The 12,731-nt window shown below is 48.9% G+C and overlaps 2 protein-coding genes across 4 annotated transcripts; one reads left to right on the top strand and one right to left on the bottom strand.

Annotated features, from left to right (window-relative positions):
* Positions 1-237: 237 nt before the first annotated feature.
* Positions 238-1,731, top strand: mdh2 (malate dehydrogenase 2, NAD (mitochondrial)). The gene has a single exon (XM_037273565.1). The coding sequence runs from the start codon at positions 374-376 to the stop codon at positions 1,397-1,399; it is 1,026 nt and encodes a 341-aa protein (XP_037129460.1). The 5' UTR covers positions 238-373; the 3' UTR covers positions 1,400-1,731.
* Positions 1,732-1,968: 237 nt separating this feature from the next.
* Positions 1,969-12,395, bottom strand: rspo3 (R-spondin 3). Of its 3 annotated transcripts, XM_037273562.1 has the most exons (7): positions 11,640-12,395; positions 8,637-8,831; positions 8,363-8,506; positions 8,135-8,290; positions 7,881-8,066; positions 2,770-2,822; positions 1,969-2,245 (listed from the first exon to the last, which is right to left on the bottom strand). In XM_037273562.1, exons 1-7 carry the CDS (start codon positions 11,737-11,739, stop codon positions 2,021-2,023), a joined length of 1,059 nt encoding a protein of 352 aa, XP_037129457.1. In that variant the 5' UTR covers positions 11,740-12,395; the 3' UTR covers positions 1,969-2,020. The 3 variants fall into 3 exon arrangements, 2 of the variants coding, with proteins under 2 accessions (XP_037129457.1, XP_037129458.1); XM_037273563.1 differs by lacking the exon at positions 1,969-2,245 and having other exon boundaries at positions 2,425-2,822; positions 11,640-12,388; XR_005100605.1 differs by lacking the exons at positions 1,969-2,245; positions 7,881-8,066; positions 8,135-8,290; ... (1 more) ...; positions 8,637-8,831; positions 11,640-12,395 and adding an exon at positions 3,057-3,253 and having other exon boundaries at positions 2,496-2,822.
* Positions 12,396-12,731: the final 336 nt, after the last annotated feature.

The raw sequence follows: 12,731 nt of genomic DNA, 5'->3' as shown, positions 1-12,731 counted from the left end.
ACGTCATTCATTATAAGCTGCGCATTTCCACCGACGAAAAAAGGTGTGAAGAAGCGGCTTCGACGGAGATCAACAATGCGTTGATGTTCATTTCGGAAGTTCCGACACGCAGCGGAACGATGGGAGCGGAACGAGGGAGCGGGCGGAACGAGGGAGCTGGCGAGCGAGCGCTTCCGCAATCTGAGTGACGTCGGATAACGCTCGCTCGCTCGCTCGCGCCTCCGCAAGCTAACGCGAGATTTGTCAGAGCGGAGTCGGGTTCCGTGGCTTCCTGTTCGCCAGCAGTTAGAGGACGTTGGTGTCACGGCGGAGCTGTTGCTTCTTTCTTTTCCTCCCAGCGTAGCCAAGCGAAGACAAAGGAAACCCTAGCGCAATGTTTTCCCGCGCCGTCAGACCTACGAGCAGCCTCGCCAGGAGCCTGTCCAGGAGCTTGTCGAGCTCGTCGCCGAATCACGCCAAAGTGGCGGTGCTGGGGGCGTCCGGCGGGATAGGCCAACCGCTGTCTTTGCTGCTCAAGAACAGCCCCTTGGTGAGCCAGCTCTCCCTCTACGATATCGCTCACACCCCCGGGGTGGCCGCAGACCTGAGCCACATCGAGACGCGAGCCCAGGTCAAAGGCTACATGGGTCCCGAGCAGCTGGATGCCGCGCTCCAAGGTTGCGAAGTGGTGGTGATTCCCGCCGGTGTGCCCAGGAAGCCCGGCATGACTCGCGACGACCTCTTCAACACCAACGCCACCATCGTGGCCACCTTGGTGGACGCCTGCGCTCGCAACTGCCCCGGCGCCACCATTTGCGTCATTGCCAACCCCGTCAACTCCACCATTCCTATTACGGCGGAGGTCATGAAGAAGCACGGAGTGTTCAACCCCAACCGAGTGTTTGGCGTCACCACCTTGGACATCGTCAGAGCCAATACCTTTGTGGCCGAGCTGAAAGGTCTCGACCCGGCCCGCGTCAACGTGCCCGTGGTCGGGGGTCACGCCGGCAAGACCATTATTCCCCTCGTTTCTCAGTGCACTCCCAAAGTGGAGTTCCCCGCCGAGCAGTTGTCTGCCCTGACCGCCAGGATCCAGGACGCCGGCACGGAGGTGGTGAAGGCCAAGGCCGGAGCCGGCTCTGCTACCCTCTCCATGGCCTACGCCGGCGCCCGCTTCACCTTTTCCGTCTTGGATGCCATGAATGGCAAGGAGGGCGTGGTGGAATGCGCCTTTGTCAGGTCCGAGGAGACGGAGTGCAAGTACTTCTCCACGCCGCTCCTCCTGGGCAAGAACGGCATTGAGAAGAACCTCGGGCTGGGCAAGCTGTCCGCCTTTGAGGAGAAGCTGGTGGGCGACGCCGTCGATGAGCTGAAGGGCTCCATCAAGAAGGGCGAGGAGTTTGCGGCCAAGATGAAATGAAGGGGAACGAACATTCAGGTCGCTGCAACTTGCCACTGTGGTTGACGTTTGCCGTCTTACATGAAATAAAGGCTCTTCTTGGGCAAAGCCCCGTTGCTTTTCTTTTAGCCAAAGGATGGTCTCCATTTTCTCAATGGGATTCTCCTTTGCAGATGTGAACCAGCTACCAAGTCTGCACTGCTCTCATGTCCTATTTTGCAAATTTCACATAGTTTCAGAAAACCATATGTCGGGGAATTGAGGAAATAATGCTGGCAATTTCATGCTCATAAATGTCATTGAGTCCAAAAAAACACTGGTGATGACCATCAATAAACAATCGGTACAATGTACTTTATGCTTGTGGTTGTTTTTTTTTGAAGAACATCATATATCGGTGATTCAATCTAGGTACATTTGCAAGAGATTTGTGACATTTTCAGAACTTTGTTTTGATTTGGCACTTCCAGACTGTACAAGTCAACCTATTATTCTCAACGAATATATCATCTCTCCAATTGATCGTACGTAGCCTTGTGATTGCCCAAAAATTGACGTCAAAGTAGGCGAGAACAGATAAGAAACAAGCCTATGAAACTCATGATGGTTTTATTCGACATACAGGTTCTTTTGATGAGCAGCTCAAGTTTGATTTAAACAGAAAAGCCTCGCAGTGAATTTGATTGACTTTCTTCCACGTATATAAAAAGTGTTTTGCGTCCACGGCCGCTTGTGCACGTGTTGAGCGGTTGTCCAGACGTTTGGTTTTCTTGAACTTGGAAAAAGGAAGGTTCCACGACATGAATTTCTACGGTGACCCTCTTTTATTGTTTTGTCTTCTTCAGGAAATAAAGTAGATAGATGGATCTAAAAATGAGGAACAAAACACGTGTTCCACATAATGTCTCCATTCAAAATCCAAGCGTTGTAGCGGGGCCCCGTTAAATAAGCCTTTCTGACGGCGTTTTCTTTCTTTCTTTCTTTCTTTCTTTCTTTCTTTCTTCTCCAGTACCAGCAGCAGAGTCTTTCATTTTTCAAATGAGAGTAGCTAGCTCGGCAGAAAAAGAACATGCTTATGTGCCTGGCCCAATCCTGCTTGTGCATCAACAGTTTATTCAAATGGTACAGGTAGCAGCGACACCAGCACACAGTTGACAGGGAGGGAGGGCCAAAGAGGAGGAGAAGGTTTAGGGGGGTGCTAGCCTTAAACATGTCCACGGAGCTAGCTAGCTAGCTAGCTAGCTAGCTAGCGACTGTACAAGGCCCTCCCCGGGGGAGAAAGGATCCGGGTCACGACCTCTCCGACGCCGATGCTCTGTTTTGTTCCTGTCCTCTTGACGCTCCCCCGCGTCTCCAGCGCTCTCGCGCTCTCGTTTCTTCTCCCTTCTCACCTCCTTGTTCTTGTTACGATTCCTCCGTTGCTTTCGATCATTTGGCCTCCGTCCTACGGTGGCAAAAGACATTTGATTGATGAGCTCCAAAAAAAAGACAACCATACAATAAATACACACAACATGCCGACATGAGCGCATTTGATGCAATTGTGTCAAACAGCAAACGGGATGATGATCAACACAGAATGTGCGCTAATGCTCTTTGCTTTCACTCGAGCTAAGACAAGTGGAAGACGCTTGCTTAACTCTTGCCTGGCTGGCGTGTATTCCCTCCCAGTGCTCACCTTCACCTTACGCCAGATGGATGAGGATCAAAGCTAGTTGCTTATTTCCAAAGACAGCATTGCTCACTCGCTGTGTATTTCAACCTTCGTTGAAAACATTTGCAACGACAAGGGCAGCATTAGAAAACGGAACTTCCTTCCTTCCTTCTATCATGACATGCGGTTGCAATCCGTTCTAGATGACGACCAGTAGGGGTCAGTCTTTAACAGCGATTCCACATGAGCCCTTGCTACTCGCTGTCGTGATGATCGCTCGCTCCATTGTCCAACATAGAAGGCCTTTCTTTCAATAAAGCCCTCCCAGTATCCCGTCTTGCAACATCTCATAAACAAAAGCGAGAATTTTGGTATGCTGAAGATTTATCTGTGCTTGAGCTACAGTATACAGCAATAATGATAACAACAAGATCCAGTCTCTCTCGGGGAGCTTGGAGACAGGACCAATGCAGAGGCCCTTTCCTGTTGTTGTAGTGCGACTGAGTGAGTGAGTGAGTGAGTGAGTGCAAGTGCAAGTGCAAGTGCGCAGCACCGCCTGCACGTTGGGCCGCTTGCTTGGCTGCCCACCTTGCATGGGGGGATTGTGAAACTGCTGAAGTCGGCAGTGGGCACAGACAGACGCAGGGGGGAGAGGGAAAAAGAGATAAAGGGAAAGACAGAATGAGATTTCTCTGACCGAAGCTCCTGCCCCCCGCACAGCCCCTCATTTTTGCCATGGCTGGCCTCATCCGGAGCAGGGAAGTCCAACTTCTTCACCCTCCTTTTAGCACCCATCACACACTTGAATTAAGCACATGGTCAATGTCTTGAAAACATTCAATCCCAAGTACGTATTTTGCGTTATCGATATGTATCATCGCAATCCATATCAAAAGAAAATACCTTTGTGAGAAAAAAAACAAGAAGCAAACCCAGACCACAGTATTGTACATATTGCAGTATCCAAACTCCATAGACGTAGCTAAACCAACCTAGCCCTAGCCCTAAGTCTAGCCCTAACCCTAAGCCTAAACCTAAACCTAAACCTTAGACTAAGACTAAGGCTAAACCTAGCCCTAACCCTAGCCCCAACCCTAAACCTAAACTTAAGCCTAAGCCTAAGACTAAGACTAAGCCTAAGCCTAGCCCTAGCCCTAGCCCTAGCCCTAGCCCTAGCCCTAACCCTAGCCCCAACCCTAACCCTAACCCTAGCCCTAGCCTAAGCCCTTGTCCTAGCCCTAAATTGTTGAAAAGGGCTTGTTCTCTTTGACAATGCAATGTTGACCAAACGTGCTCTTTGTGTTTTTGGTCTACTGAAATGCGAGAATTTTTGAGGCTCCCTCCAATGTTGTCTTAAACTCTAATAATAAACATATCTGTGTGTGATGTGGTACCATGGATGTACATATTTTGATCTAGCTCTTGAACATATTCTGCAATTGTATCTTAGACTTAGACTTAGACAAACTTTATTGTCATTTTGTAAACACTGGGTGCACGCAAAACGAAATGACGTTGCATACGGCTTCCAACAATGTAGTGATATTGCGGCTGAATAAAAAGTGACATTCTATATAAAAATATGATCTAGGCGGACTGATGGAAGCGGCTGGCCGGCCGGCGTAACCGCTGCACTGACTCATTGAGGGTCTGCCCCCGGCACTCTATAAACACAGGAAGTCCCCTTTGCTCTCATTGTTTTTCCTCTCCTGACACCACAACTATTTACAACAATTTGGCCGGATTAGTCATACTCTAGAGCCCGAGGAGAGGAGAGGAGAGGAGAGGAGAGGAGAGGAGAGGAGAGGAGAGGAGAGGAGAGGAGAAAGCTAATCCGTGCCAGGTTGAGATGATTAGCGGAGTGTTTCTCAAAAGCAACATGCATTTAGTTTGTTGGATCTGTTTTTGATGGCTTTTTCTAAACTGTGTTTTGACAAGTGTGCAATGAGCGAGCAATGAGACACCTCTCCAGGATTCTGTCAACACGCCTGGCAGGCCAGGCCAGGCCAGTCCAAAAAATGACTGAAGAGTTGAAGAGTTTTCAGACATGCATCTTGGGACTTTATCGTGATGAATGTTCTATGATAGTTTTGACCTGCATTTATTGAAGTCTTTTTGTATATTTAAATGGCATTTTGCTCTCATTGTATTGACTCGCTCATAAAATTGTATACAGTACATGATATCTTTTTTGGAAATAAAAAGCACCCGAAAGCACTGAAGTATATTAGTCCTATCGAAACATGTCTGCTGTGTCACTCAAGTTTCATAGCCAATGACTTGCATGTGCAGGAAAGAGTCAGGCTTTAATATAGCACAGGGAGGGATACTTGTATGTGTGTACTGGCACATACGTACGGTATATTCTCAGAGGCACACGGGGAAGGGGGGCTTTTGGCGGGAGCCGCGCTTGGATTAAAGGCTATGTGCTGGCCAACAAATGGAATGCGGCCTGCGGCAAGAGCTGCCACAATGTCACCAAAAAGCACGCATGTGAGTGTGAGTGTGTATCTGTCCGCGGTGCTTTCCATGCACTGTCTAGCAAGCATTCTGTCGTGGACATGTTTATGCAGGGCTGTGAATAGTTGCACGTCCACATGCAGAATCAAATAGTATCTCTCATACTTTTGGAGGTTATCATGTTTATCTTATTGTCGTGGACAACTGTGCTACACAAAGGTCTTTCTACTATTGAGTTCACCTTATTTAGATGCTTGCAAGGTGTGTGTGTGTGTGTGCGCGTGCGTGTGTGTGCCTAAGTGGGAGTTAAAGTGGGCAGGCACACACTCTGTCCAGCAAGAGCGATACAGCGGGGCGGGGGTGAACAGCAGGTCGATGCAAGGACAAATGAGCCTGCATTAAGTTGAGAGACGTGCTGGTGCTGTGTGCGAACATTCACAAGGCTCACTTGTGGATAAGAAAGACCACAGCGGAGCCAAGCAAGGTTTTTCCTCATCTGGATGCTCATCATTTAGGCAATCACATCCAATTGAAAAGCAGCCAATTTGGTTTTGTCACGTTCAACTAGAGCTTCTCAAGCTCTTTTAACGTATAGCACATGTCATATTTCGTCGAAATAAGAAGTTGTGTGGTGAAGAAGGGGGGAGGAGAAAACAGAGAGAAAGTGGAGAGGAGGAGGAGGATGTATCAGTGTCAGTGGGCTGCTCTCCCAAAATTGCCCCCTCAGCATGTGCACCATGTAAAGAGCCATATGATGGCAAAACACATCATTAGCTGTCATTCATCACAGAAGAGACAACTTGTTCATCACGCAACGGACTGTAGCATATCAGAAATCTTTCTTTCTTTCTTTCTTTCTTTCTTTCTTTCTTTCTTTCTTTCTTTCTTTCTTTCTTTCTTTCTTTCTTTCTTTCTTTCTTTCTTTCTTTCTTTCCTTCCAAAATCTCGGTCAATCAAGAAGGAATATTAGGGATGATGAAGTGTTTCCTTGCCACCAATTTAGTAACACAAAATAGAATCGGCTCAAGAATATGCAGAGCAATTGCTTTCTTTTCATGCAATCCGACCCAAATTGGATTGGAAAACAGAGAAGGATTTGCATTCAAAAGTCATGGATTTGAAATTTACAGAAAAATAATGGAAACAAAACAATTTCAAACTCCAAAAGGCTGTTGGCTTTGTTTACAACTACATTGGTCTCTCATTCACCATTATTGTCATGATCATTCATTGATCATACTCTCATCATTTGGTCTGTCATAGCTGTTATTTAAGTCATGCTCTTGTTTTGTCTCACCATGAAAGGTCCAAAAACCATTAAGGGCATCATTTTGATATGCTAGCTAGTGCTGCTCATGATGTTATTCAATATTGCTGCTATATATTTGAAACGGCGCAATTAAGAGAGAGAGAGAGAGAGAGAGAGTGTGTGTGTGTGTGTGTGTGCGTGCGTGCGTGTGTGTGTGTTGGCAGCTGTGGGGATAAACCAATACTGATCCGCTGGTTGCCGCGTGCCTCCCTCGGGGAGGATGTTGATGTTGGGCTGGCTGTTTCTGCTCCAGAGTGAACTGCCTTTCTGCTGCATTGCACACACACGCACGCACACGCACGCACGCACGCACGCACACACACACACACACACACACACACACACACACACACACACACACACACACACACACACACACACACACACACACTCACATATGTGCATTCACACACACACACACTCACATATGTGCATTCACACACACACACACTCACGCACACACACACACACACACATGTTTGTTCTGCAAATGTGAGGCCCCAGGGGGCTGGATCTGAGCTTGTCTGTGATGTGTCATTTAACACTACAGAGACCGGCCGGGCGGCTGGGCGGCCGGGCGGCCGGGCGCCCGGGCGGTCTCTGTAGTGTTAAATGACACATCGGCCGGGCGGCCGGGCGGCTCGGCCGTCCGGCTACACCGCAAGCAGGCAGCTGTAGCCACCGAGCACCTCGGCAAGCACACCCAAAACAAGGCATACAGAAACAAGAGGGCACTTTTCTCTCGCTTCTATGTTTACTTGCCAGCGGTCGCAGTGTTTTCAAATCCCAAGCAAGAGATGTGGTGCAAATAGCCTCCATTGCGACATCGTGCTCTCTCCAAGCCCAACTGTCCTCCCTCCCTCCCTCTCTCCCTCTAAGCACAAAGCCAATCCTCTGAGTAAACAGCCATAGTCCTGAGCGGAAGGACTCGCTGCCATTGTAAAAGCAGAGAGGTCTGGACTTCACAATCTTGTCCACGCTCCAAAATGACAACTTGGTCGGTCTGTTTTCCACATAGCAACTCCATATGGAGGTCCAGATGCATCAATAACAAGGGGGCGGTGCTCTTCATCACTCACCCGGACACGTTCTCCTGACGACAAGGCAGTCTTTGATCTCCGAGATCTCGGGACAGGGTCTGCCGAAAGGCGACGGGTAGCGCAGGACCTGGCGAGCGCGCGTCTCCCGTCCCCGCTTGAAGCCGCAGGTTCTACCTGAGCGAGAGCAGGGACTCCACTCGCTCCACGCCGACACCTGGCAGTGCACTAAAGGCAAAAGGAGAAGAAAGACGTCAACGGGCTTCTCGGAAAAGTAGTGAGCCTTGACGACAAACCTCGCGGCGCGCACTCCATGACTTTGTCGTTGGCTTGGTAGTCATCCGGACACACGCGGTGGCAGCTTCCGTTGAGCTGGTAGAGGCCCGGCCGGCACCTTGCGCACGCGTCGCCGCCGTTTGCGCAGAACTGGCACTCTGCCGGGCACTCTGCAACTATCCAACGAGCAGAAGACATTTTACGCAGCGGCGGTGGGATGAAATGCCCGCCACCTTTGTCCCACTCACTGGGAACACACTCCCTCTTTGTATCGCTGCGGAGCATGTCGTCCGGGCAGCTCTCTCGGCAATCGCCCCGGTGAAGGTAGAAGCCCGTCCGGCAGCGCATGCAGAATTTCTTGTTGAAGCAGGACTCGCACTCGGGACTGCACTCTTGACAGACAGACAGACAGACAGACAGACACAGCGCACGAGAGTCATGACAGGACAGAATATGGCTACTTGAAGTCTTCCACGTGACCAATGATTTGATTTTGCCATTTGCATTCAGTCAATTTCTTACTTGTGCACGTGTTTCTTTCTCGCGAGCGAGTGCCGTAAAAGCCCGGAGGACAGGAAGTCATGCACACCCCGATCTGCTTCATCCCAATCCTCTCCAAATGCATAAAGAAGCGCGGCTTGCAGGACAGGCAGCCATTGTAGTCGGAGCAGGTGAGACAGCCACCCTGCTGGCAACCTGAACTCACTCCGGAGATCTCTGTTGACCACATACACCACGCATTTCACAACTGTGAGACAGAAAGGTAGGGCACCGTGGTCGATTGATACGTTTGCAAAAGCAACCTCGCAGAGACTAGCAGTAGAAAAGACCAAAAAAGCCAACAATCTTCTGTCACTCCTTCCATCTTCAATGGCCCTTTCTAACATTCACCTTGGGTCTGAGATGAAGCAGGAATGAATGGACGGACGCTATCTTTGGCAGGCTTCCACGTTAGTGCGCAGAATGGGTCCGTCGGACGGACTAAGAGTTTCGTCGGCGCTTGATGGCACGCTTGCATTATTTCACTTTCTGGACCGAGCGAGCGGGCCGAACGGAGCGTTCCGACCCTGGGACGCAATGCTTACCGCTGTTTTACGATTTCCTGTATCCCTTACTCCTGATAAAACATTCCGCAAATGTGTCATCGACTAATGACGATGATCTGTTCCGTCTATCAATGGGAAGCCCGCACTTGATGTGGTGCGCAACAATGTTGATGCGGCGCTCTGATGCCAATGGAAGTGCGGAGTGCTCAACAATGAAGAATCCAAAAAGAGCGTGGAGGAAAGCCTTATGGCTCTGCGGGTGTCATACAAGCAAAGCTGGAGGGGATGTAAGTAGTTCATGCCATGCCGCTGTGGCAACCCTCAAGAGCTGGACGTCACCTCGGTCGGACCCGTCGGACGATGTGACGGAGTCCCAACACAGCCAAATGGGCAAACTGTGTGTGCGTGTGGACTATAAATTGGATTTGAGGAGTCCCCCCAGGATCCACCAGAGCATTCCTCTGCCTCATCATCAGCAGCTTCCTCAGAAGTCAACCTATTCTCGTCTAGCTTTATGAGCTCTTAGAACCTGTTTGCGTGTTCAACAGTTTTGTCAATAAACATGACATCAATATTGAATTAGAAAACCCCATGATCCGTTTTTTGTTTTGGCTGATTGGCTGGGGAAGAAGACAAAAAAAAAACATCATGTCACGACTCGGCCCCGGTCACGTCCATGTTGTCATTGTTTTGTCCGTCTGTCTGTGTGCTTTCTGTCACGACTCATCCCCCCGATCATGTCTGTGTGCTCATGTCCGTGGATCATGTCTGTGTGCTCGCCCCTCCCCTCCTGTGTGATCATGTCCAAAGTTTGTCAGTGTGTCTGTGTGCTCGCCCCTCCCTCCCCTCCTGTGTGCCCATGATCAGTGTGATCAGATTCACCTGCCTCTTGTTACCTGTCTTGTATATTAAGTCCTGTTTGTGTGTTTGCGTGACGACGACAATGATCCGACTCCCTGTCGGATCATTGTCGTCGTCAGGTCCTGATGTTTTCTTGTCTCACGTCCTGGTCAGTCAGTCTAGTTATTGTTGTGTTAATGTCATGATGTCTTTTTGTTTCACGTCTTTTTCGGTCAGTCTTGTTGTTAGGTTTTGTTAGTGAGTTATGTCAGTTTGCCGAGTCTTTTTGAGTTTGTTTCAATAAACCCTGGTCCAAGCTGCACTTGGTCGCCCTGCTCCATTTTCCACACTCCGAAGCCTGACACATCACTGTTCTCTAATTCATTATTACTGGGCATGTGTGGGACAAATGTACAACGTTTCATTCCAAGATAGAAGTTTCCAAGCAGCAAGGCATGAACAGGTACGTCTCCTTGGGCATCATCAATTGAACATCTCCTGGATGAGTTTTGCTTTGCGGAGATGAAGTCATGAGCAGGCTTCAGATTCATCATGTAGTGCAAAGACACTTGCAATCCGCTTGCAATCGCTCAACTAAAGTGACAGTGAACAGCTAGCAAAAGAAATGCAACCTTCTCAGAACGCAAGCCAAAAAGGCCCATGGGAGCTCCATTGTGAAATGTCAAGAAAAGGTGGGTGGCAGGGATACAAACACGACTCCAAATGTCTACAATTGCACTGTAGAGCAGAGCAGAGCAGAGCCTTTTGTGCCACGTTGATACATGGAATATTCCACTTATCAGCTCGTCACATCTGGAGACGCTGGCTAATAAAGTGGGTGACTTGAAAAAATAGACTGGAATTGTTGTTTTATAGTCTGATAGGGGAGACATTGTTGGACCCCTGGGAGATGGCACATTCCATCTTCTCATGCTGCTATTCTTTTCATAGTCGGACTAGTTTCTTGAAGAATACATTCGAAGCAACTTTGTGTTTTGAGCAGCTATGAAAAGTAACTTGTATGTCCAACACATTGACTGCGTGGAGATAGAACATGAGGATGGAAGCATCACACCGTTTCTTACAACTTGGAGCATTTGATGGAAGGGGCATCTCACTGGACTCGAGCGTGGGCTGGGCTGGCCTGGGCTGGGCTGGCCCATTCTGGCCACTAGAGAGCGACTGCAACCATCTCACTAGCGCTGGCTGCACCACACGCAGCGCAGCAGCGCAGCAGCAGCGCAGCAAACGGAACCATTCAAAGGCGGCCAATTAAGCCACCCTCTTGAGTGAAGCATTACAGTTAGACGGACACTTTTGAAAGAAAGAAAGAAAGAAAGAAAGAAAGAAAGAAAGAAAGAAAGAAACCGTGCGCCCTGAAAGATATACGGCTTGACTCAAACGTTAAAAGGTGTGTTCCTTTTGTTGCAGTTCATAGCTGTTTGGAGTACTTGAAATGCACATTTATGGCTTGGGGTATTTGTATGGAATAAGAACAATGATGATGATCATAATAATGTTGATATTTCATTGACCAATAACACCGTTTTTGTATCGTTTTGTTTTTGCACAGGCATTGGAACGAAACCGTTTGGGACCGTCTGATGAAGTTGATTGATAAGATGTCGGTGCTACTCACGTTTATGCTGCCAGTGCCGGGAGGTGCTGTACTGCTGGCATCCAGTGTAATCCATGCAGTGCAAGATGATCACGACAAAGGAGATCACTTTTAATTGCATAGTAGCCCAGATATGAGAGCGGTAGAAGCCAATGTCAATGTTCACCAAAAATACTAGGTGCTCAAAGAATCCCGAGTGGATGAGCCAGCCCTATTAGACACAATGGCGATATTTGGTGATTAAAGTGCGCAGTGGCCCAATCGTGCCTGGGCCGCTTGGACTGTAACATCCTGCACAGGAGTTTCAGAGGTGCAAAGACAAAAAGGCAGGCATCCAAGAGCGTTCTCCCCAAACAAAAAGCATCAATGTCATCTGGCCAAAACAAGGAGGGGGGTGGGGAAAAAAAAGAAAGAAAAAAAAAAGACTTAACAAGCGTTTAAGATATTCTATCCACAATTGGCCTCTTCTCGCACCTCTTCTGCGTCCCGGTGAAGGCGCGCCGCGCGTCCTGCCGCGTCCTGCCGCGTCCTGCCGCGTCCTGGTCCTGGTGCGTCCTGATATGCTGCTGCTGCCACCGCCGCCGCCGCCGCCACCTTTCATTCAGCATCAAAAGTTACGAAATACAGCAGGACCAACCACTTCTATGGACGCAATACTAAAGTAAATTGTGAGCTGAAAGTCGCACGTCCTCTCAGTGGCACACGCATCTAAAAAGTACATCTCCGCCGCACGTTCAGCGCATTTTTGCCATTCGTGCAGCACTCATTCACTCCCCTCCTGCCGCGTCTCTCTCTCTCTCTCTCTCTCTCTCTCTCTCTCTCTCTCTCTCTCTCTCTCTCTCTCTCTCTCTCTCTCTCTCCCCACACGAGCTTTAAAGTTTATTCAGAGGGCAAGCCCCCGTGTCAGAAAAGAGAAAGAGAGTGAATGAGAAAGGGGGAGAGAGAGAGAGAGAGAGAGAGTTGCAGGCTCTGTAGGCCTCTTGCCTCCCACCGTACATCCGTGCCTTAATGCTTTAAGCGTTGGCATTATTAGAAAGTGAAAGTAAAAAAAATCCTTATGATACTTAGTGATTTGATCAATCTGTAAAAGTAAAGTCTAACAAAATAGTTTGA

Source organism: Syngnathus acus, chromosome 16 (assembly GCF_901709675.1).
Source record: "Syngnathus acus chromosome 16, fSynAcu1.2, whole genome shotgun sequence".
Classification (NCBI taxonomy): Eukaryota; Metazoa; Chordata; class Actinopteri; order Syngnathiformes; family Syngnathidae; genus Syngnathus; species Syngnathus acus.
Note: the sequence above shows the minus strand (reverse complement) of the source record. Positions and strands in the feature narration are given on the sequence as shown.